Source organism: Sceloporus undulatus, chromosome 2 (genome assembly GCF_019175285.1).
Source record: "Sceloporus undulatus isolate JIND9_A2432 ecotype Alabama chromosome 2, SceUnd_v1.1, whole genome shotgun sequence".
NCBI lineage: Eukaryota > Metazoa > Chordata > Lepidosauria > Squamata > Phrynosomatidae > Sceloporus > Sceloporus undulatus.
Window position 1 is genome coordinate 216,115,601 of NC_056523.1, and position 25,615 is coordinate 216,141,215.

General features: G+C 42.3%; 1 protein-coding gene across 1 annotated transcript; it reads right to left on the reverse strand.

The window, feature by feature from the left end:
- Window positions 1–6,169: 6,169 nt before the first annotated feature.
- Window positions 6,170–22,510, reverse strand: TRIM14 (tripartite motif containing 14). The gene is made up of 7 exons (XM_042447686.1): window positions 22,472–22,510; window positions 21,226–21,390; window positions 18,402–18,497; window positions 12,582–12,815; window positions 9,842–10,004; window positions 7,207–7,299; window positions 6,170–6,705 (listed from the first exon to the last, which is right to left on the reverse strand). The coding sequence occupies exons 1-7, from the start codon at window positions 22,508–22,510 to the stop codon at window positions 6,170–6,172; spliced, it is 1,326 nt and encodes a 441-aa protein (XP_042303620.1).
- Window positions 22,511–25,615: the final 3,105 nt, after the last annotated feature.

Consider the following 25,615-nt stretch of genomic DNA (forward strand, 5'->3'; position numbering starts at 1 on the left):
AAACTCTGGCAAGAATGGAAGGTCCATCAAACTCCAGACTTGCCTTGCTGACGATGGAACCAGGCACACCAAAGTCTAGTACAAAGAGATGGATCATGTTAGTTAATTTTTAATTAATTTCTCTGCCCTCTCCTCATCCATCCAGATGGAGGAAGAACATACACCCAAACTCATAATGTACCTACAGCTCTAGATAAGTGGGTAAGTTGGATAAACAAACTGAACACCCTAAAAAAACCCTATCTTCCAAGACAGGAGCTAGGAAGCTCAATTGTGGGGCTGAATTCTCTCCATTGGCATTGTGAGACATCTCCTTAAAGGCTGCCAGCCTTTAAGAGCCTTGACTGAAAGCAGCCCTTTTGTGGGAGTAAGGAGATCGAGGTAGAAGGAGGGAGGAGTTGTTTGAGAGAGTTAGAGCGAGTTAGAGTCAGCCTTTATTTTAATTAGTTAGAGTTTAGAGATTTAGTTTGTTTTGTATCCTTTTAAACATAGACATAGCTGTTTGTTTTATTTATTTTAGTGTACTATTATTATTATTATTATTATTATTATTATTATTATTATTATTATTAGTGTTTATTATTATTACTTATTAGTTACTTTTCTTTTCATAATCTCTAGAATATATTCTATAGAGGGAGAGTGGGGTGTAGATTAGAGAAAGAACAGGCAAGGGAAGTGGCAGTTGATCTCCTGAAAGATGTGAGTAGCCTTTCTTTCTGATCTCTAGTTGTGTTGCAGTTTTCTTTCTGTTTCGGCCCTTCTGACTGTCTCTCTCCAGCCATGACCCAGTTCCAACTTCCATTCTCTGTTGCCAAAAGGGACATATCTTCAGTTGAGCAGTAGGCTTTCTGTATCCACAGATTCTTTATCCATGGATTCAAGCATCCACAGATTGTGAATATCCAAGAAAATATATAAATTCCATAAAGCAAAGCTTGATTTTTGCCATTTCAGATAAGGGACTATGTCACTATTTTAAAAGGGATATATCTATATTATATTTAAAGGTCCTGGAACCAAACCCCAGTGGATACCAAGAGTCCACTGTACATCTCATTCTCTTTTTTGACTCAATAAGAAACTTTCGGTGTTTTCATTGATTAAAGCTTTGCCCTTGGCTTATTACCTGCCTAGATATACTTAGAAATCTCTTTTTGCCACTTCTGGAATACTATTTCATTGTGTATTATTGGGATTTTTTTGGAATAAAAATGAAAAATGTTTAAGAATATTCATTTTAATAGTACAGTACTCATTTTTCCTAATATTGTTAGTTTTAAATTTTTCCATCTCATAGTTTTTTAAAAACCTCTTCCCATGTCTTTTCATTGTTGTTTTTAAATAAATCTGAACTGTTTTTGGTCAACATTATTCTCAAATATTTTTCCTTTTTGCTAATCAAAAATCCAATCGATTCACTCAATTCTGTTTCCTTTTGCTTTAATAATATTTTTGGTACTCATTGTTATTTTGTCTTTATTTATTTTTAAACTAGATAGTTCCCCAAATTCTTCTAATGATTCTCCTGAGGATCTTTCAAAACTAAAATAAAATCATCCACGAATGCTCTAATCTGATACTCATTACTTCTGATTTTTATTTCCTTGACCTCTTTTTCTTCTCATATCCTTTTAATCAATATTTCAATTACATGGAGAAATAGTAGCAGGAATAAGGGGCAATCTTGTTTTGTACCTCTATTTACCTTTATTAAGACCTTAGACATTAAAAACATGTCAGTTCATGAGAGTGATACATGTCTGTCAGGAAAAAAAATGATCCATATTTTTGCCTCTATACGTCAACTAATGAAAACTGTCCCATTAAGTTTTTTAGGGGGGAGAGGAGTTTCCTCTGATTATTCCTTACCTTTTCTTCTATTCCCTGTCAATTTTAGGATCTAATACTCCATTCCAATCCCTGAACATTATTAGTCTCTCATAATTATAATCAATTAACTCTGTTTTTAGTTTCCTGTAGAATTTATCTCTGTTCCCTAATGTACCATAGACTCCTACCATCGATATATGTTGTGGTTGTAATTCAACCTCTATTCCTACATAATGGCCCTCATGATCTTTGATTATTTCTTTCGATTATATTTTTAGGTTAACATATAAGACTACACCCTTTTCTCTTTTTTGTGAGGATGAAACAAATTCTTTCCCAAATTTCAAACATATTCTTTCCAAAAGATCTTACTTCTTTTTTGTACAGAATTTAATCCCTTTGTATTCCATCATATAATCTTTATATACATTTTATCTTCTTTTACATTAAAATTTAGAGTTAATTTAATCTAATCCCCCCTTAATTAAGAAAAATAATAATTTTATTTATTTATTTACTTGTTTCTCTTTTTCTCTTTCTTTTGTTAGAATTGGCTAGATTACTTCTTTGTCTCGTGTCTTTTTAGATTGTAAGCCTGAGGGCAGGGAACCGTCCAATTAAAAAGATTGTATGTACAGCGCTGTGTAAATTTACAGCGCTTTATAAATAAAGGATAATAATAATAATCATCATCATCATCTTCCTCCTTTTTTCCCCCTTCTCTCCTTCACCTGTGGTCTTCCTGGAGTGTTCTCTGTTTCTTTCTTTGACCTCATATTTTTGGGTTTTTTCCTTATTTGTCAATTTGTGTGGTTTGTTGGTATCTTTCCCCATATCTCTCCTATATTTAGCGTAGAAGTCTTTTGCATAAACATAGTGCGACATCTTGGATATAGAACCCAGCTCTAAATGTTTATGTTTCATATACACTATATACACATAGCCTGAAGGCATGAAGCAAATTTTTAGTCCAGTGAAGTATTCCAGATAAGGGAGACTCAACCTGAATATTTGTCTATGAGGCATGACTTTTGGCACATCTTGAAAGTGTTTTTTAAGTGTTGGGATGGAGCATGGCTCCAGTTGTAGCTACCAAAAGGGAGGTAAACTGTTGTAAAACTCAGACAATGATTAAAGAAGCCTTTCATGCATTAGGAAGGCACACAGACAGGTGAACATTTAACACCACTTGTAAATTTGCAGCCTCTCTCTTTACCATGGGTCCTAGATATATGTTCTTTAAACCTGCAAACAGAAACATGCTCATTAGGAAGTAAGCCCCTGGGTTTAGTGCTGACTTTGTACATTATGTCATGTTTTTTAAATCATTATGCCTGTAATATGCCTGTGTGCCTTATTCATATTCATTTTATCCAGTTTTTGTTTTCTGTAGTTTTAATTGTGCTTAAATAATCCTGCATTATCCTTGATGATTTTGAACAATAAAGGTGTTTGCAAATGTTGCTAACAGTGGTCCAAAGAGTCATTTTCACTTGTGATTCATTTGTTTTCAGTTTAGGCCTATCCACTAGTTGGGCTATCAGGAGCAACAGCTCACAGTGTCCTTGCTGGGCCCCTATAATAGGGCATTACTTTTGCATAAGCATCTAGGGACATGAAGCCTGTGATGTGCCATAGAACATATCAGTTGCAGAATCTAAGAACGTGGGTTTGGCTTATGTATTGTGGATATGTGCAGGCAAATGTGTTGTCCCAGTATGTAGATATCCCAGAGGAAGTGGGCCAACATACTCCAAATGCCTCTACTGTTGGTTTAGTTAAATATCTGCCAAGTCCTCTTTCAAATTAAAACTATGCATTCTGTTAAGGTTTGCCTTAAGAAAATGAAAAAAGAATGGTTAGTGGTTTTGTTTTGTTTTTTACAATAAAATGTCAGATTTGCTTTCTACAGTTGGTGTCCATGAGAACAAGGTTGTTGTTTTTTCTGCTTCTGGTTCTCCTAAAGTCATAGGTGAATCCTAGAATCATAGAGTTGGAAGAGACCACAAAGGCCATCCAGTACAACCTCCTGCCATGCAGGAACTCTTAGTCAAAGCATCCCCGACAGAGGGACATCCAGCCTCTGTTTAAAGACCTCCAAAGAGGGAGACTCCACTACACTCCGAGGAAGGAGTGTGTTCCACTGTCGAACAGCCCTTACTGTCAGGAAGTTCTTCCTAAAGTTGAGGTGGAATCTCTTTTGCTGTTGCTTGCATCCATTGCTCCGGGTCCTAGCTCCTTTGGTGCCCTGACAGTGAAAAGCAGGCTTGGAGCTGAACAATGGGTAAAAATGGGGCATTATTGCTGAGCTCTTGTTTGAGAAGTTCTCTTGGCCTCTCCATCCCAAGTACTGAACAGTGCTTGCCAAGAACAGAACCTAGAAAGACAGCAGTCTTGGGAACAGAAAGGCTACAACAGTACCAGAAAAAGAGACATCCCCCCTTTCTCAACCGGAGGGTCAAACTTTGGAGGTTTTCTGCAGGAGGATCACATTCCAGTACAAAAAAATTGTGTGAGTGCATAGGGACCTGAACCAAAGATATCACCATACTTTAGCTTAAAGCTCTTGCTGCCATTGTGGGCAGGAATGTGTGTGTATACAAAGCTAGGAAATTACAATATGATTGTATCATATGATTGGATTACTACTGAGCTTTACTGGGGGACGAGGGAGAAACACATTGCCAAGTAGTTCAGCTTCTGAGTAGGGCAATATGTTATTTGCCTGATAAAGAAGCCAGTGAATCTTTGAAAGCTTGTATGATGTGTTTTGTTTTTTAGCTGGTCCAATAAAATTCCCACTGTTTTGTGGATTGTGGATTTTGTTGCATTTTCTTGCATGGGCAATTGGACTACCCCCCTAAATATGCTGTTTTCAGTTGATCTTGTATCTATCCCAACTCACTGAAAACAGGAGCAGACTGCACCTCATTCTGAGTCAGTTATCAGTCACTTAAGTAGATAAAGTAGACACTTTCCAAGGCACCCAGACAACTTTATTATTTTTGCCATTTGTAGGGTTCAGGAATTCAGTTATCAGTGCTTAGCTCCTGTTTGGCACATCAAACATGCAATCAGAGCTCCAAGCTCTTCCCTGAAAGAATTTTGTTCTTTGTTCTTATGGGGGTCTTAAACCAAACACACGCCAATACAGTCAACTGTATTTTACACTAAAACAACAACCTTTTAAAACACAAGTTGATGCAATTGTGTACAGAGAAAACCTAGACAAAAGTCACTTTATGCACTTTACCCAACTGTCCTGATTTCTTGCAAGGAAAATCACATTAGGAAAGCATTCTTGGATACAAAAACATATCTGTGGAAGGCACCCCCATTTATGTGATGGCGCTCCTTGCATGGAATTGGCTCATTGTGTCTTTTAATACCAACTAGGGTGGGTGTTTCCCTTTGGGAATAAACAGAGAAAAGGTTGCTTACAACAACTCAGGAAAGACCTGGAAAGACATTTCATTTTATGGGGAAAAAAGCCACTGTATAAACCGTTCAAAGTCTATATTGTTTGTGAAGTCGAAGGCTTTCATGGCCGGCATCCATAGTTTTTTGTGGGTTTTTCGGGCTATGTGGCCATGTTCTCTCTGCTAGAACATGGCCACATAGCCCGAAAAACCCACAAAAAACTATCTGTATTGTTTCTGTGTGCCTTCAAGTTGTTTCCAACTTATGTTGACCTGAAGGCAAATCTATCATGGAGTCTCTTGGCAAGATTTGTTCAGAGGAGGTTTGCCATTGCCTTCCACTGAGGCTGAGAGCATGTTACTTGTCCAAGGCCACTCAGTCGGTTTCATGGCTGAGCAGGGAATCAAACCCCAGTCTCCAGAACTGTAGTACAATACTGCAACCACTATGCCACACTGTCTCTCTATAAAGTCAGATATTATATAGGCTCTCTATATCGAGTCTATATAAAGAAACAGACATTGAGATGCAGAAACTTTATATCAAGGACTATAGACCACTTGAAATATCAGAGTGCCTACCACACATCTAGCTGTACCTAAATATACAAAGCTATTTGGACAAGGGATTTGCTTCTTTAAAGTGACTAAGAAAGTTGAAATCCCTAGAAATATAGAATTTCTGCACCCAATAACAAATCTGTACATTGGTACATGCGGGAAACATCCCAATACATAAAGGTGTCTTCTTGGAAAATGAATTGCCATCTAAGAAGTGATTCAGTTCTACACAGCATCACTACTCTTTTCTCCACCTACTCAAAAAAAATCAAAAGTACTTATTAGAATAGTTATCAAGAAGTGTCATTTCTATAGCCTGATGAGAAGCTTGTTGTTGTTGTTGTTGCTATCAGCCTTTAGGTTATCTTACATACTGTTATTGTCCCTTCCCACACCCTCAGCGCAGGGTAAACTGGCTCAGTAAATTTGGCATGAAATGTGTGTAGATGAGCCATCCCATCTGTTACATTGTAAAAAGACAAGACCCCAGCCTCATAATCCAGAAAAATCCCTACTCGGTCAGGATCTTCCTCTGTCCGAATTGGGGTTCTCTCTCCATTATGGAATGCCCAATATTCAAAGTCAAACCTTTTGATACACCAAGATGCCCGGTTGCAGCCCAGACGGCAAAATTCAGAGTCCCCTTTTCTCTTGATAGAAGGATAAGTTGCCCCAATCCACCATCCTTGCTGAGCTTGAAGTAAATCCACTTCCCAGTAATGGCTCCCTGCAAGGAAGGAATCTCTACTCAAGACCTGCCAGAGCTTGTCAAACCTTTGTGAGTTTGAGGGGTACAGTTTTCTCCTCCAGCAGCAGCTTACAGAAAGATGGTCCTCAGACAAGGTCAGCCTGGGATGCAAACTATTTATCTCCAGTGTGGGGGTTCTTGCATCTGTAGGGAAACATTCAGAGATGACACATCACCTATCAAGACCCACCTGAAGTTCTACAAAGGATAACTTTATTTATACAGCAGCAGCATCTCATAACCCAAGACATGGTTTTGCCCCATAACAGCACCTGCATGTCTATTTTCCCCTCAATGCATGGCGTATATATGAGTGATGTTTAAAAAACAGAACTTAATCAGTTAATAAGCAAAATGTTTCAGGTTCCACTTTCTTCAGTTGCTTAAAATAAAAGAGAACTTGCAGTCATAGTCACAGTCTCTAGGACATTCTGTCATTAACAATCCTAAATGGACAAAGTCTTCTCCTCTAGGCTGAGCCCATGTTATAGTCTTGAGACTATGAATCCAGAATTTTTTCTGTTTTTCTACAATCCTTCAATGAAACAAGGTGACCAGAAATCCTCCTTGTCCAGACTTGGGAGTTTCAAACCATGGCTGACAGCATAAAAACACACAGTGCAACTTTGCATAGACAATACATACGTTTTAAGAAAAGAGACCGGTCTATGCAGGAGTTCACTTTCAGCAAGGTTCCTGGCTCCTTCTTTAAGGTGCTGTTGAGGCTACTAAAAACATCTTGACAAACAAAAGAAGAAAAACAAAACAGGCAACTCAGAAAGGATCCGTTCATGAAGTAGATGTGCTGTTGTTGTATGCCTTCAAGTCATTTTCTGACTTATGGCAACCCTAAGGTGAACCTATCATGGGGTCTTGACGAGTTGCATCAGAGGATATTTGCCACTGCCATCCCTTGAGACTGAGGGGCTGTACAGACCGGATATTAAGGCTGGCCTGGGTACGGAGTTGGGGCATAGCATCCACATGACGCACATCCCAAATCCGCACCCAAGCTGACATCATGCCTGCACCTCACCGCACGTTGGGTGGCATCACGACACTCCTCTGGTGCTGTGGCTACATGACATAGAGCTAAAGGAGCGCCGAAAAGCCCTGGCATCGGCAGCTATGGCACCCTTTCTGCAGCGCAGAAAGAAGCCGCTTTTTGTGGCTCCTTGTGCTCCATGGAAAGGCAAGATCAGGGCCACAGTGTGCGGTTGTTGCGGCCCCAATCTGGCAGTAAAAGGGGCGGCTTGAACAGCCCCTGAGAGAGTCTGACTTGTGCAACGGGGATGCAGAACATGGTCTCATGAGTTCAAAACTTAAACCACTACACTACCATGACTCACTTACTGCTAAAATACAGAATTCTTAAATAAGGAGAATCACTTCTCTCGTTGCTTTGAATTTCCATCATGACCTAGAATGACAAGTAACCCAAATCTGAACTTCACCTCCTGTTTACCCAATTTAAATATAAAGAGAAACAGAAGACAGTAAGGCAAACTCCTCTTGTCAGAATCACTTCATGTAATAATGCACTCTTTTTATAATGGTGCATTATGCTTGAGATTGTGCTTGTTCCAGGGTCAAAAACAAGTGGTGCAAGTAGGCAGGCAAATTTCTGCAAGGACTGACTCTCACAGCACAGCACCCACAGGCTTGGTCCGCCTGCCACCTCTACTTATATTGGTATGTCTCTTCTAGCAGATTCTGGTCCAGGGTTGCTGTAGCAACATATAAGCACACTTTGGAGTGGACGACTTTTAGGAATCCTTCCAACACTGAGATTTCTGACACAATAATCTTCCTCTAACTTTCCAAAATTATGAATGATGCAAATTCCCAAGAGACCCTTCTACCAGCCAGATAGGAGAGATGGGCTTGTTGTGTATCTTCAAGTCAATTCTGACTTATGGCCAGCCTATCATGGAGTTTTCTTGGTAATATTTGTCCATAAGGCTTTTTGCTGTTTTCTTCTTCTGAGGTTGGGAGAGTATGACTTGCTCAAGCTCACCTACTGGGTTTGCATAGCTGAGCAGGGATTCATTGCACAACACTGTTTCTCCAAGGTGGACTAGGGGGAACATCAAGTAGAATTGCAGATGCCCAGCATATATGTGGGTCTTCCAGAAAAAGGAGAACTAGAAAAGTCTCCAGTGATTTTAGCACATTTGAGGAACAGCACATTGTAATGATTTCAGCATTGGACAAGGACATTGGGAGACCAGGGTGCGAATCCCAGCTCAGCCATGGAAACTCATTGGGTGGACCATGGGTAAGTTACACTCTCTCAGCATCAGGGGCAGGCAATGGCAAACACCTTCTGAAGAAACCTGCAAAGAAAGCCCTGTGGTAGGGTCACCTTAGTATCATCGTAAGTTGTAAATTGACTTCAAGGCACACATCAACTTAGTACCTTTGGTTTAAATTTTATATTTGAGAATATTCAAAGCTTTGTGTGGAAATTATTTTATTAGAGTATTTGTAATATGTAAACAATAGTATATATTTTAACAAAAACCTGAACACACCTGAAACCTCCCCCAATTGTTTTTAGGACACTTATCTGCAGAAAACTCTGGAGGGGTACAAACCGCCGCTTTGCGGCGCTCCCCCGCCGCCGCCATTTGCTCCGTGCGGGAGCCGCAGCAGCCAAACCGCGCGACCCCCGCGCGGAGCAAAAAAGAAGCTCCATTTCGGAGCTTCTTCTTGCGGCACCTCTATGACGTCGCGAGGTGCCTGGCGCGGACTCACAACGTCATAGGCGCCGCGACACGTCTGGACGCTATGCGTCCAGTACGTAAAGATGGCGCCGCCCATGTAGAAGGTGCGCCGCCATCTTGTACGTATAGGATACGTACTAGGGTTAGGGGGGTGCGGAAGCACCGCCCCTTCCTAACCCTAGTACATATCCTATACGTACTATATGGCGGTGTGTATCCCGCCTCTGTCTATCTATATAACATCAGCTCAGCTTCCTTTGCTGAGGCACAACTGTAGCACCTTCAGCTTCAGTCACTGACTCTCTGCACTACTTACCATTTCTGATTCAAATTGAGAAAAATCTGATTCAGCCCAACTAATAGAACATATTATACCAGTAATGGACTGACTGCAGTACAACATCCCATGTAGAAAAGGAGAAGGCGAAGGAGAGGGACAGACAGACAGAGGTGTGGGGAGGTATAGAAAATTTCCCCCAGGAAAATAAAGCATTGGATTTTTTAAAAAAAAAAACCCACATTACTGGTGAACAGATTGGTGCGCCCATGCTTACCTTCTTTGAGCCGTGCTTTGAGTGGCTTCTGGAAGATGGACTGAATGGTCTCCACAAAGCTCTTGAAGTGGTTTGTAACGTGTTCAAATGTCATAGGCACCGGAGCCAAATGCTCTGCAGGGATCCTCTGCTTCAAAATTTCCTTTTCTACCGCACTGTACTCCTGGCAGGGGAGAAGAACATTTTTACAAGTTTCGAATGTTGCCTGCCTTGTGTTCCTGAGTTTCCATACTTCAGCTACAGTATGGTAGCTACTTAGCCATGGATTCAATCCACAGTGCTTGTGTTACATTTAAAGGCCTGCGACTAAGTGGGAGAGATTGATTGCACAGGTTCTTCCTCAGTTGCTCTGGTTCAAGTGTGATGTTCAGGTGGGAAAGATCCAGATGACATTCGGGGTCAAACCATTGGTCCATCTAGCTCAACTTTGTCTCCCTTACAATGGATGGCACCCCATTAGTGATGTACACAAGTGTAATTCCATCTTACACAATGGTTCCTCTTCATCCTGGAGAGAAGTGACCAGTGTGGTGCCACAGGGTTCCGACCTGGGTCCAGTGCTATTCAACATGTTTATCAATGACTTGAATGACAGAATTGGGGGCATATGTTTTAAATTTGCAGATGACACCAAACTAGGAGGAGTAGCTAATACCCCAGAGGATACTATCAAAATTAAAAAATGACCTGACTAGACTAGAAAGCTGGGCCAAAGCTAACAAAATGAAATTCAACACAGAGAAATGTAAGGTACTGCACTTAGGGTGGAAAAATGAAATGCACAGATATAGGATGGGGGACACCTGGCTGAACGAGGCTACATGTGAAAGGGATCTAGGAGTCCAAGTAGACCACAAGTTGAACATGAGTCAACAGTGTGATGAGGCAGCTAAAAAAGGCCAATGAGATTTTACGCTGCATCAACAGAAGTACAGTGTTTAGATCAAGGGAAGTAATAGTGCCACTCTATACTGCTCTGGTCAGGCCCCACCTGGAATACTGTGTCCAGTTCTGGACACCACAATTCAAAAGGATGGGGAGAAACTGGAGCGGGTCCAAAGGAGGGCAACTAAAATGGTCAAGGGTCTGGAAACCATGCCCTGTGAGGAACAACTTAGGGAGCTGGGGATGTTTAGCCTGAAGAAGAGAAGGTTAAGAGGTGATTTGATAGCCCTGTTTAAATATTTGAAGGGATGTCATACTGAGGAGGGAACAAGCTTGTTTTCTGCTGCTCCAGAGACCAGGACCCAGAACATTGGATACAAGCTACAGGAAAAGAGATTCTACCTCAACATTAAGAGGAACTTCCTGACAGAGTGCTGTTCGACAGTGGAACACACTCCCTCAGAGAGTGGTGGAATCTCCCTCCTTGGAGGTCTTTAAGCAGAGGCTAGATGGCTATCTGTCAGGTATGCTTTGATTGAGAGATCCTGCAGGGCAGGGGTTGGACTGTATGGCCTCTGTGGTCTCTTCCAACTCTATGATTTTATTATTGATCCCCCTGTTTTCACCTTTTCACCAGTCTCAACAAGTTCTGGAAGGGGTAACACTACCCCTGAAAGACCGTGGACCTATACAGATTGGGAGAAAGGGGCAGACAGAGGCCACCCCTTTCTCCCCCAGATCGTGGCTGTGCCAACCAAACGGCACAGCAATGAAGCGCTGGGAAAAAGGAGCCACAGAATAAGTGCCCTGGAGCGGCGCACGAGGCACCATAAGCGCCGTGGCGCGGTGCTATGATGTCCTTTGTGCGCCGCACTGTTTGGACATGGTGCACAAGGCACGTCATCATCACATGTGCCGTGTAAACGGTGGTGTGCCAAGATGGCGCCCACGGCGCATGGTAGGGTTCGGGAGCATGCAGACACACTGTTCTCCCGAGCCCTTCTTTCGGCCTCAGGCCAGCACCGGTCTGTACTGGACCTGTGTTCACAGTTTGGGAGTACTCCTGGATCCATCCCTCCAAATGTCAGTTGAGATATGTGATGATCAGGAGTGCTTGCTATCAGCTTTGCGTGATATGCTAACTGTGCGCCTTGCTAGAATTGGAGGACCCAAAGATGGTAGTGCACGCACTGGTAACCTCAAGGCTAGACTTCTATAATGCACTATGCATTGGGCTATTTTTGTACCAAGCCCAGAAACTCCAACTTATTCAGAATATGGCAGTTACATTGTTTACAGGTACATCCAAGAGTCATCACATCACACCAATCTTAAGATCACCCCACTGGCTGTCAATTAGTTTCTGGCCAAAGTACAAAATAGCAGTTATTATCTACAGGGTTTGGATCCAGGTTATCTCCAGGATTGCCTTCTCCTTTACAATCAGCCATATACACTCAGGTCCTCTGGGAAATGTTTGCTCCATCCGGCCAGCATTAGACTGGCAACAGTTTTCCACAGGACTTTTTTTGTCTACTGCCCCCAGACTGTGGAATGATTTGCAAGAAGAGATACAAAAAATGCTTAAAATGCTGACAGCATTTAAAGCAACATTAAAATATATATCTCTTCTAGCAGGCCTACCCAACATCCTTTGGGTTTGGCCAGTCAATCAATTACAAATCCACCTAACAGTTTCATTGTCTAGTCCACATTTTACTAGCTTGAAGTTTTTTTTGTAGGTTTATATGGGGAGATATATTCTTTCAGACAGGCTTTGAGAGTGTGGGCACCTCCAGTAGGGCACTTCTTCCTCTTTCACTACGTAACAGGTAGAAGAAGAACAGAGGCCTACCTTCAGCAAATGGAGCGGGTCAGACAGAAGTTGGATTTGTCTGATCCTGTCTACAAAACTGTCTATGGTCCTCACTTGTCCCTTGCATGCCTCTGACTGCTCTTCATAAGCCCTTAAAGTCTGCTGGACCTTTTCATCGATGTCTTGTTTCATTAAGGTTTCTTCCTTGTCAAACAGCAGTCGGAGCTCAGTGAACTTCCCCATCAGCCAGTTTTTACTTGCCAGTGCATGAGCCTGCAGACAGAAGAAACTTCAGTACCACTTGAAGAGTGTGGAGCAACATGTAATTTCCACAGGTCTTCTAGAATGCAAACATCTCTAGAATGGTTACAACTTTAAAAGCAATCGCTCCAGAAGTGATATGCCATCAGTAGAGGTCTGCTTTCTCTTAAACATATGGCCAAAGAATTGGACAATGTGCAGGAGATAAAACTCTCTCTCCAGCTTACACACACAAAACCAATGCAGACACTCACTTGCTTACATGCAGAGCTGAAACTGACCATGGGGAAAGGCATATGCACAAAAACTCACTCTCAAACAATACTGTACACCTGGATGTATGATAGACTTGTGCATGCTGAGGGCAAAAGGACTGTAGAGAGCTGTCTAACCATGTTGAGATTAAACCAGTAGTTACACAAGTTCCAAGATTAGGAACCTTGATAAGGCCGGTTTAGCCATGTCTTGTGTGTTTTTGGGTGCACAGCTTTGGAGATGGGGCTTAGAGGCGCATCCACGTTCCAGGGATAGAAACTAACTAATTAAAATCAATGAAGTTAGAAAATTTTAACATAAGAGGCAACTTAATGAAATGTGGAATATTAACAACTATTCAACTATAATAATTGAATTAAGATAGCATTTTAGCAATGATTTGATTCCAGAATTAAATTAATTAATTGAGACATGGTGTAAAGTTGCTAACAGATGATACAGTTTCCTAGTGGCTCTTTAACCAAAATCTGGTTCCCTTGGACTTTTGCAAAATTACTTCTTACACTCACACACATTCACCCTTTTTTGGCCTTCAAAGCTGGAGAATTACAATGTTTAGTTCACAAGATCCAAACCACTCACTTTAGTTTTTAATCAGAGTCCAGTAGATAGTTTAATTCAAAGGTTAATAGATTGTCAACCAGCAAGTAGCAAGAGAAGTCTGGAAGAGGGTGGCTGTCTTTGCATCCAGATGAAGACAAAAATCACAGAGCTTCTGCAATTGTTTAAGAAAACTGAACTGTGAAGGTCTTAATCCTGGGACTTCTGCTGGGATCCACACATGAATCAGTAAAGGAGAGACAATATAATGGAGGGAGAAAAGGGAAATAAAAGAAACATTTTTGATGGGCTGGAAGACAAGTGGGGTTTTCAGATAATCATGCATCTGTCTCCAAAGCTAAAAGGAGGGACTTGGTGGTCCTCTTTTTCTTCTCCTGGGATTCAATCAAACCCTCAATAGCAGTAGCAACAGAACAAGGAAAATGCTCACAATTATGGTTCACTTCCTTTCCTTTGCCAAACTCCAGCATAGGAGAGCACACACTAAATGCTCTAAGCCCTTTCCATGGGCAGAGTGACCAGGTGTCGTCCTTTTCCAGGACATGTCCTTCATTTCAATCTTACAGGAAGAATTTCAAAATGCCTTTTATTTTAAGCATGTCTAATTTACATCATGAATTTACATTTATATGTTTTTTTCCTTTTATTTTGTAATGCCCTACATTTTCCTTGAATGTCCTACATTTTGTGGTGCCTTGTCCTCTTTTGTGGTTAAGACATCTGGTCACCCTGTTCATGGGGAACTTGATCCACCTGAGAGGGTGACAATTACTGGAAACCTCACAGGAACTGCACACAGATTTCCCAAAGAAGAATGAAGCACACTGTTTTTCACAGATCAAGAATGAGAGGGATGCTGTATGGCAGCATCACCCAACCTGAATGGTTTAGATTATAAGTCCCATCAGATCCAGTCAGGATGACTTCCAACAGGAATGAGATGGTCCCCAAAACTAGGAGGGCACATGTTTGGGGAAAGACAGAGTGAGCTCAGAGAACAGACCACAACATAGCTCCATCTTTTTGGCAAATAGAGGAGAAGGCAGCTCAAAGGCAGTGCCATTTTTGGTGGATTAGAAACCAGAGGAGAGCAGGAGTCTGCAGCCAACGTGACTCCATTTTGCAAAGAAAGAAAACAAAGTGGGGAATCACAAACCACCAAGTGTCCTTTTTGTCCTGTGGCTCTGAAAAAGAATCTGGAATTGCCTTATATTTCTGTTAATTCGGAGCCATTGCTTTTATTGACTGTTAGTATGTGACTGCCCCTTCAAGAAATCTTGACCAGAGTTCAGGGAGGAGACAAAATTCAGTGCATTTGTGCCATTTATGCTGGGTTTCTCTGAAACAGTGGTATCCCTCTGAGGCTGCTGCTGAGCTGCTGAGTAGATTTTACTCAATAAATATGAATTTATTTGACTGTTTCTGAACTGAAGGGTAACAAGTCGAGGTGGCTTATTTACATGTGTCAGTAATAAAACTGCAACCACAGTGACAATGAGGGCATCCTGCCAACGTCAGTGCCATAGACACTAGGTGTTTACTCAAAGCTTTCCTGCCCTTTAGTCCCCAGTTCCAACTTGGTTTGGAACTACTGCTTGAAGCAGCTTGCCTTCCAAGCAATATCCTTCATTTCAGCCAAACTGCAGTGGGTAATTTTAAACTGGAGCTGTGGTGTTTGTGTGTGTGTATATGTGTGTGTGTGGGGAGGGACAGAGGGAGAAGAAGCTGCCTCTGTTGGGAACTGTGAGAGATAGCAGCAGATCTTTCAGGTGGAGTAATTATATTGGCAAGGCAGAAACTGAACAACCACTCCCATGCCCCTCCTAAAACCTAGAAGAGAAATTACCTTAAATCTTTTTTGTAAACATATAAATTAGCTTTACTAAGGGCGTATTCCCACTATGAAATAGAGCAAATTGTTGATTGGTATAAATGACCCTTGTTCCCATTTGAAACCGGTTCCTGTCGCAATGGGATTGATTCCTGTCATGATAAAGCGAAGCAAAGGCAAAAAACTCCTGTTTTTCCAGACAGTCGTTTGAAAGAGGTTCTTTTGAGAAGAATCGATTCTGAAGCAAGTTCAAGAAGTGGGAACAACAGATCAGAATCGATTCATTCTGGAGGGGAGGGACTAATGGCAGAGGGGTGTTTATCGTCCTTCCTCAGTTTTTGGCAGATCCGCCATTCCCCCCCTCTCAGTGCTACCCAGGTACTTGTGCCGGTGCATTTTTTAAAAGTAAAATTGATAGAATATTCAATCAATCAATCAATCAATCAATCAATCAATCAATCAAATATTCTTTCAATTTTACTTAAAAAAGTATTGTCCCCCCCCCCCCCACCTCCCCCTCCCCTTTTCACCAGCTTCTCCCTCCATTCCCCGGTTTCCTCCTTCTGTCCCTGGCTGGCTTCTTTTCCCTCCGTTTCCCAGTTTTCTCCTTCTGTACTTGGCTGCCTCCTTCTCCCTCCATCCCTGGCTTCCTTCTCACCCAGAGCCAATTTGAAGCAGCACAACTAGTGGGGATGACAACCATGCAAAAACAAACAAAACAAAACAAAAGTGATTACACTGGGGTGAGAAAAAGATCCGCTTTGATAGTGGGAATGAGGGACCTTTTGGAATCGATTTCCAACACGGAGAGAGGGTGAATCCGGAATCGGTTTAAACTGCAAGTGGGAATGAGCCCTTAGTAATACAAATCAAATAGATAAATATGAGAACCAGTGTGGCACAGTGGTTTGAGTGCTGGACTGGAGGCCAGAGTTTGATTCTTTGCTTGACCATGAAACCATGGCAAGTCACAATCTCTCGGCCTCAGGAAAAGGCAATTCCTCTAAACAAATCTTGCCAAGAAAACCTCAGGATATGTTCTCCATAAATCAGAAATGACTTGAAGGCACAAATGCACACACATATTCAAATACATGGTGTAATGGAAGTGAGGGAAGAAAGAATGGCCACAGGTGAAAGTGATGCTGGGAAAGACTGGGTGTGGAAAAGCAAACAAACTGGAAGTCTGCAAACATGTCAGCTAGCAATTAGGCACGCAAAGGATACTAACTCTAATAGTTTTTCCCTTTCAGATGACAGTGTAAGTATGCTGGTGGAGATTTGAGGTCTGTCAGAAAAAAGATGCCCCAAAAGAGATTATATTCATAATAGATTCAACCCTCCAAGACAAAAAAGGAAATTATTGCTCACCTGGAATGCCTTTCATTTAAAATTGAATGAGAAAACTCCACCTTTCCTGAGGTTCATGAGCTCACCAGTTTCCACAACATTCTGTGAACCTCTTGTTATTGTGGCTGATTCATTTTTTGCTCCATCTCTCTGACTTTTTATTTTTATATACTAGCTACATAAGCCCTGTGACTTCAGTGCCATTCTTTGATAGAAAGGAAGGGCATATATTTAAAAGTTAAGCTAATCTTTTTGTTTTCTTTGGTTGCATCACAGAATCATAGGATTGGAAGAGACCACAAGGACCATCTGCAGAAATGATTCAGTTTGATCCTGCTGCCATGACTCAATGCTGTGGAATTCTGGGAATTGTAGTTTTTGGAGACATTTAGCCTTCGCTGTTGGAGAGCTCCGGTGCCACAAGAAATTATGAGTCCCAGAATTCCATAGCATTAAGCCCTGGCAGTTAAAGCGGTCTCAAACTGGATTATTTCTGCAGTTTGGATGCAGTGCAACTTTGGGCAGGGAGTGTCCATGGGGCTCCAGCCCCAATGATGGATGCTAGCTTACACCCACACATGAGAGTAAACTTTTAGGGGCTCTCCTGGGTGGCCTTAGGCAAATAACACTCTCTCAGCCTTAGAGGATGGCAATGGCAAAACCCATCTGATGGTACTTGTCAAGAAAAACCCATGATAGGATTAGCTTAGGGTTGACATTTGCCGTAAGTCGGAAATGACTTGAGGGCACACAACAAACAACAAACTAACCAAGTATAGGTCAATTTCTTTTACCTATCACCTTTCCTATCCTAAGATGGATTTCCTGAGACAATAAACCTATTTTTTCCCTTTTTACTCTACTGCAGTTACTGCTGTTTCTGCCACAAACTCATGTTGCATTGGCCCTGTTGTACTCTCCTTAATATAGATACAGAATATTCTTATGTTTAGAACATTATAGATATAAAAACATTGTGTAAACATAGCAAACACATAATTTAACAATCACAACATGAAACAATTTAAGAGTTAAAAAGCTTAAAACTATGTATCATCTGTACAGGTTCAAGCCAACTGTATATCCATATTCCTGTTACTGGAGTAGAAACTGTACAACAGGTTCCACCTTCAAAGCTGAGACTGTGCATATATTAATGGCCATGTGCAAACATAAACAATACAGACGCCTCAGGAATAAAAACACATGCATTCAGGTCTAAATGTGCTGCCACAACTTTCCAAGGCATTCCTCTTTCACTACTACCCCAGTTTTGAGCATTTTCACTACTGGGGCCTTGCTAGGATTTTGGCTATCAAAGACAGGCTTCCACTGCTACTCTGTATTCGGTATAACAACTCCTTCATTTCATTTTGCATTCAGTATGTCCAAACCAATTCATGACTTTCAGAGATGTGAGACAATAATACAAGCCATGCTAACAAGAACATGGGGCCTTGAAAGGGACAGTCAAGTTCATTTTTGTGGCTGATGTGGTTCCACCTCTTCTTCACATGCACCTGATGTGCCTGCCCACAACACGAGGGCCCCAGCAACAAATGGGCACACTTTCATTTTACCTGAAGCGCAATTGTAGCTTCTTCTATATGTTTTGTGTTGTCCATTTCCTGCTGTCTCTTCAGTGCTAACTGATGCAAGCACAATCCTATTATTTCCTGTGTGACATGGAAGAAAACACATACACCAGCTATGAGAACTTCACAATGATAACTTCACTGAAAATACATCCCTCCAGCGACTAGGTAACGTTACCCTGAGTGGCTTTTATTGTTGGTTATTTCAATCTAGTACCCACTCGAAATTATCTCTAGTTTTAAAAAAGAATAATTTTATTGAAGTATTTTTCATATCATTGATATTAATGATATAACACATTCATAAATCATAGAACATAAAACAGTATTTTATGATATATTTATGAGATAATTCTCTTTGGCTTTTTAAACATAGCAACTGTGTAACTTTTATTTTTATTTCCATTTACTATGCAAACTGTATGTTCCATCTAAGGATGAAGACAGATATAGGTAACAGATGTCCGCCGAAATTGGGGTTGGCTAGTTTTAAACCAGGTTGATTTAAGCCAAATAACTTAAATATATAGGCTACCAACTTGTCAATATAATTCCCAAAGCTTTACTGAAAGATGTAAATCGTTCCTAGACATTATATGATTGTTATCCAATGTTATTTTAATTTGTTGTCTGCTATATTTTATTGTTTGACTGTCAAGATGTATTAATATGCATTGTGTTTAATTATTTTCATAGACTGTACGTCATAGGGTTATTTTATTTTATTTATTTTAATTGATTGTATGTACAGCGCTGTGTAAATTTACAGCACTTTATAAATATGAATAAGGCTTAATAATAAGACCCAATAAATCTGAATTGCTAATGTTAGAAAGCATTAAAACATGGGTGATCAAGCTTTCTAATACATAAAATAATGTTTCACAGTATTAATATAGTAAACAGGATTCAGTTTTCCCCCCAAACATTAATGCTAAAAAAAGAGGTTTAAACCACGCACACAGAAAAAATGTCTTTAAACCAGAAAAATTATAGGGTTTCAGTTTAAAAAAACCCACTTTGCCTGAAACCAAGACAGCATCTAAATTGATCATCTGCTATTTCTTTCCTTGTCCCTTCTTAAGAGTGCAACCAGATGCAGACTCCATGACTCCAGCACCAGACAGGTCTCCTGCTCCATTTTTTCAACTTTGTTCTAGCTTGATCAAGATTTCTGGAGAACCCTAAAGTTTGCATGCTATTTTGTGACCTTTGGGTCAGTACAAATAGGGAACTGCCCTAATGCGGACTTTTGAAATGGAAAAGCGTTCATATGTTATCTGGTTTTATCAGTATTGTAAGGAGCGGCTTGCTGGCTTGTACCAAAGGTCTCCCATGTAATCCACCAACATGCTTTGCGTATTAACCAGCCAAATGCCTATTTGGAGGAAACTTGTTTTCCAAATCCATTTTTATCCACATCAAGATGAACAATGTTTCTGTGGGGGCACATATGGTCCTTTTTTACTGCCCCCAATCCAGCAAGCTGGTCAACAGCATCACATTAAAAATCCACTTTCCTCATTCCCCTAGCAATAGAAAAGGAAAAGACAGTCCGCCCTGCAGTCTCACGGGTCTCTATGCTGCCTAGACAGAAGCCTGAAATGGAGGACATGCCCAGGAAAAGGAGGACCTCTGGTCACCCTGAATATGCTTCTTAGCCCTGCTCTAAATGGAGAAGATCCTGGAATTCCTCCTGTACCGAAGATGGAAAGGAAGGGCATGTCCTGGAAAAGGAGGACCTCTGGCCACTCTGTGCTTCTCAGCCCTACTCCAAATGGAGGACCTTTGGGGATTCCTCCTGGACAGAAGCTGGAAATGGAGGACATGTCCAGGAAAAAGAAGACCTCTAGCCATCCTGAATGGGCTTCTCAGCCCAGCTTAAGATGGAGGACATTTGGGAAGTCCTGCTGGACAGAAGCCTGAAATGAAGGAGTTTCCTATCCACCCTGAATACCCTTCTTAGCCATGCTCTAAATGGAGAACCTTTAGGGATTCCTCCTGAATGTGGACATGGAGGACATGTCCTGGAAAAGGAGAACCTCTGGCCACTCTGTGCTTCTTAGCCCTGCTCCAAATGGAGGACATGTGGGAATTCCTCCTGGACAGAAGCTCACATGAAATATGCCTCCTGATCCCTCTGAATGTCCTTCTCAACCATGTTATAAATGGAGGACATTTTGGGATCCCACCTGGGCAGAGAGTGGAAATGAAGGACATGTCCAGCAAAAGGAGGTCCTCTGGCCACCCTGAATGCCCTTCTTATCCCAGCTCCAAATAGAGGACATTTGGGAATTCGTCTTGGACAGAAGCCTGAACCTAAGGAGGTCTCTTGGTCCCCCTGAATGTCCTTCTTAGCCCTGCACTAAAAGGAGGACCTTTTGGGAATTCCTTCTAGGCAGAAGAATAGAATGGAAGACATGCCCTGGAATGTCCTCCTTAGCCCTGCTCCAAATGGAGGACATTTAGGAATTCCTCCTGGACAGAAGATGGAAATGGAGGACATGCCTAGGTAAAGGAAGCCCTCTGGTCCCCCTGAATGTCCTCCTTAGCCCTGCTCCAAATGGAGGACATTTTGGGATTCCTTTTGGACAGAAGCCTGAAATGGAGGACATGCCTTGGAATGTCCTCCTCAGCCCTGCTCTAAATGGAGGACATTTGGGATCCCCTCCTGGAGAAGAAGGCTGAAATAGAGGCCATGCCCAGGAAACGGAAGCCCTCTGGTGCCCTCCTCCTCCTTTCAGCCCAGCTCCCAATGGAGGCCCTTTGGGGACCCCTGCTGAGCCCCCCTTTCTTCCTTGGGGCCTACCCTCTTGGCCTGGGCCGCCTGAGGCAGGAGGGCGAGGGGATGCCCCCGGTGGTCTCCCAGGGCTGGGCAGAGGGCACAGGAGAGGCGCTGGCACTCCTGGCAGAAGAGCTCCAAGGGGCGTCCTCCATGCTCCAGGCAGCCTGGCTCTCCCTCCTCCTCCTGCTGCTGCTCCATCCTGCCTTCCTTCCTCCAGTCCTCCTCAGAGCAAGTGGAGCACCTGGGAGGAGTAGGGAAGGCCTGGGCTGGAGGAGGGACCCACCCTCAGAAGGACAGCCCCACAGGGCTACTCCAAGGCCCAGGCTCCACGCCCCCAGGGTTGGCCCTGCTGTGATGCCCAGAGAGAGCAGCACTTGGCTCCTGGTCACTCCCACTGCTTCAACAGGGCTCCTCTCTTTGGACTGATTCAAATAGACCTACTCTGTTTGGACTGATTCAGATAGACAGGGACGTAGCCAAGGGGGGGGGGTTCTTGGGGTCTGGCCCCCCCCCCCCTTCCATTAGATAAAATGAATGGTGCATGCATTATAATGGTGGCACTTAGTCTGGACCCCCCCCTTCCCAAAATCCTGGCTACGTCCCTGAGATAGACCTACTTTGGACTGATTCAACTCGCCTCCTCGACTTGGTCTGATCAGGCTGAGCAGATGGCCCACTGACTACAAAGCGGGACCTTCCAGAAATCGAGAAGGAGGCCATGAGCCAAGGAAAGGTCAAAAGCATTCACGGGAATTGCAAATCCATCCTTTCTTAGCCCTGCTCCAAATGGAGGAGATTCTGGGACTCCTCCTGGACAGAAGGTGGAAATGGAGGACATGCCAGAGTGTCCAGATGGAAGGAGGACAAAGCACCACAAAATGGAGGACATTCCCCAGAGAAAAGGAGGGCATGAGCCAAGAAAAGGTAAAAACACTCACAGAAATCGTGCAGCACCTTTTGAGACTAACTGAAAGAAGTTGGCAGCATGAGCTTTGGTAGACTTCAGTCTACTTCCTCAGATGCATTTCCAAATGTGCCGGGAAGATCTCTGCGCCACAAGCACCACAGAGACGCACTCAGGCACCCCATACACATGGCTGCGTGTGACACTGTGAACAGTCTGGTAAGTAACTCAGGAGGACCATCTCTTTTTGCATTTTATTTGCTGAAGTACCCATACTTGGCCAGAAGGAAGAGGAAGAATTTCCCTCCAGTATCACCTGAACTAAGAATAGCCATGTCTTGATAAAATGCAGGCTTATGATAATACCCTCTTTAATTTTTTCCTCTCCTGTATGATTTTTAACATCTTTGCCTGATGAAGAAGCCAGTGGAGCTTCGAAAACTTGCAATGTGTTTTTGGGCATTTCGGTTGGGCCAATAAAGGGATCACCATTTTGTGGATTTAGGATGTTATTGTAATTTTTTAACTTTCAGTGGGCGCGTTTCCACTACGATTTAAAACGAATCACTGATTGGGTTATATGACAGTCGTTCCCATTTGAAACCAGTTCCGATCATACTTTGATCGATTTCTGTGGCAATAAAGCGAGGCAAACGCAAAAAATCCGGGTTTTTCAGACACTAATTTCCTAGCAGTTCTTTTGAAAAGAATAGATTCTGAAGTGTGTTCAACAAGTGGGAATGACGGATCTGAATCACATCATTCTGGAGGGGACTAATGGCAGAGGGGTGTTTACCATCCCTCCTCAGGTTTTGGTAGATCCACCATTCCATACACAACCCCAGCGCTGCCTTTGTGCTTATGATGTGACCAATGGGCACATGATTGTTTTTTTTAATATAAAATTGATAGATTTGATTGATTTTGCAACTTCTTGCAATCAATGAGGCAAGTGGTTGCAAAACCAATCGATCGAATCTTCTATCAATTTTTATAAAATATATAGTTCCCAAGTCGGATTGCCCAGGCTGCCGCTTAAGTCACTGATGACGCACAGATGATTGACATGCATTTTGATGTGGTGCAAACTTGTGGGAATGATAATCGTGCCAAAAAAGAAGCAATTACAAGGACATAATGAAAAGATCCACTTTCATAGTGAGAACGACAGGCTTTTGGAATCAATTTACCAATACAGAGCAAAGGCAAATCGCACACTGGTTTAAATGTAAGTGGGAATGGGCCCAGTGAGTCTCGAAGGTGCTGCAAGACCCGTTGTTGTTTTTATTGTGTGCCTTCAAGTTGTTTCCAACCCATGGCAACCTTAAGCATTTCAGTTAGCCCAATAAAGGGATCACTGTTTTGTGGATTTTGGAGGTCAGTGTGGTGACAGGGAGATAAAATGTGGAAAGCACCAATAGTGATAATCATTTTTAGCACTTCCCATTCACCAAATTGTTCTGATAACACAAATGGTCTGGCACTTTTTGGTGGCCTTCAAGTCATTTTGATTACTCAAAACCTACCAGGGGTTTTCTTGGCAAGATTTGTTCAGGGTAGACTTCCCTTCAAAGCCTCCCTCTGAGGCTGAGTGTGTGTGACATGCGCAAGGCTACCCAGTGAGGTTCCATAGTCAAACAGGGCTTCAAATGCTGGTCTCTGAAGTTGTAGTCCAATGCTCAAACCATGATGCCACACTGGCTCTTCTTGGCACCAGGGAAGCCAATTAACACACCCTGTATGAACTGTCCTGATCCAATCTAAGATAATTGCTTGGAATACCCTAATTGTCATTCAGTTCAGACTTGCTCCATTAAAGTGGCAACATCAAGTTCAGTGTAAGTAATGCTAATAATGTGGCTGGAGTTAAGATTTGTTCCCATTTCTGCTTTTGGCTTGTGTTGCATCCAGAAGGGCACTACTGTCAGATAATGGCTAAAAGCAACAAATCTATGTCAATCCAGTCTTTGGCGGGTTACAGACCGCCAAAAAATACGTATTCCAAACGTATTAGGGTTAGGAAGGGGAGGTGCTTCCGCACCCCCCTAACCCTAGTACGTATGGAATACGTACAAAATGGCGGTGCCCTGTTCATACGGGCGCCACCATTTTTACGTCTTGGACGCATAGCGTCCAGACGTGTCGCGGCGCCTATGACGTTGCGAATGTGCCAGCGGCACCTATGACGTTGTGAATGCACCAGTGGCGCCTCGCGACGTCAGAGGCGGCGCAAGGCAGAGCTGCATTTTGGAGCTCCTTTTTTGCTCCGCGCAGGAGCCGCGCCGTGTGGCTGCTATAGCTCCCTCACGGAGCAAACGGCAGTTGCGGCAGACCGCCGCAAAGCGGCGGCCTGTAACCCGCCTTTGTATCCACTCTGCAACAACACTAGGACCAAATTGTGTCACTCACATTCAGTGTTAATATCTTGCTCCTCTTTCAAAGTCATGAATGCCCAGTATTTCCTGTACAGGCCAATTGCACCCTCTACAGGGCATAACAATACATTTCACTGTATTATTGCCTCCCAGAACCTGGAACTTTTGTTCAAAATAGTCCACTGTGATTTTGAACTGAAAGGATTATAAGCAGATGATCATTACTGTTTTCAGTCCCACTTTTTAACAAACATGGTGTATTGCTAACTTGCACACTGGAGTGGATGATTTTAAAATGTTCTAAGTAGAGTAAATCATTCTGCACATTAATGTTCCTGATATGGACAAGAAGGCTAAGTTATCTTGTTATGAATACAGCCTAAGATTTGCAGATGAAACCGATAATACTAGCAGAAAACATCAGAGGTACAGAAAGATTGTTGAAGGTGGTCAAGGCAGAAAGCGCAAAGGCAGGTTTACAGCTGAACATCACAAAAACAAAATTTATGACCACGGGCGATCTATGTAATGAAGAGATTAAAATTGTTCAAGATTTTCCATACTAGGTCTTAATCATTAATTGGAGCAGAGACTACAATCAAGAAATCAGAAGAGGACTAGGATGGGCAGCTATGAAGGAGGTAGAAAAGATCCTGATGTGTAAAGATACATCATCAAATGTTAAAAAGCTAGGATTGTCCATGGCATTGTATTTCCCATTTCTGTTTGTGAGAGATGGATAGTGAAGAAAACTGAACGGAAGAAAATAAACTCATTTGAGATGTGCTGGAGTTCTGGGAATACCACAGACCGCTAAAAAGACCAATTGATGGGTCCTAGCACTGATCAGGCACTGGAAGCACAGATGACTAAACTGAGGTTGTCATGTTTTTGGCCATAAGAAAGGACTCACTGGAAAAATATATACTCAACTACAAGTCACAGTCAGCCTTCCATATCGACAGATTTTTTATCCATGGATTCAAGCATCTACTGCCTGAAAATATTTTAGAAATATACAAATTCCAAAAAGCAAACCTAATTTTCCCCATTTTATAAGGGACACTATTTTAGTATGCCATTGCATTTAATGAAACTTGAACATCCATGGATTTCGTTATCCACAGGGGGTCTT

Bases quoted from the DNA above. Each gene is read 5' to 3' on its own strand.
- TRIM14 (XM_042447686.1), bottom strand. From the start codon at position 22,510: ATGTTAAAAATCATACAGGAGAGGAAAAAATTAAAGAGG. The intron at 10,005-12,581 runs GTAGGCCTCTGT...CTCCCCTGCCAG, and splicing joins ACCCGCTCCATTTGCTGAAG to GAGTACAGTGCGGTAGAAAA. The intron at 7,300-9,841 runs GTAAGCATGGGC...TTGTTTGTCAAG, and splicing joins CAAAGCACGGCTCAAAGAAG to ATGTTTTTAGTAGCCTCAAC.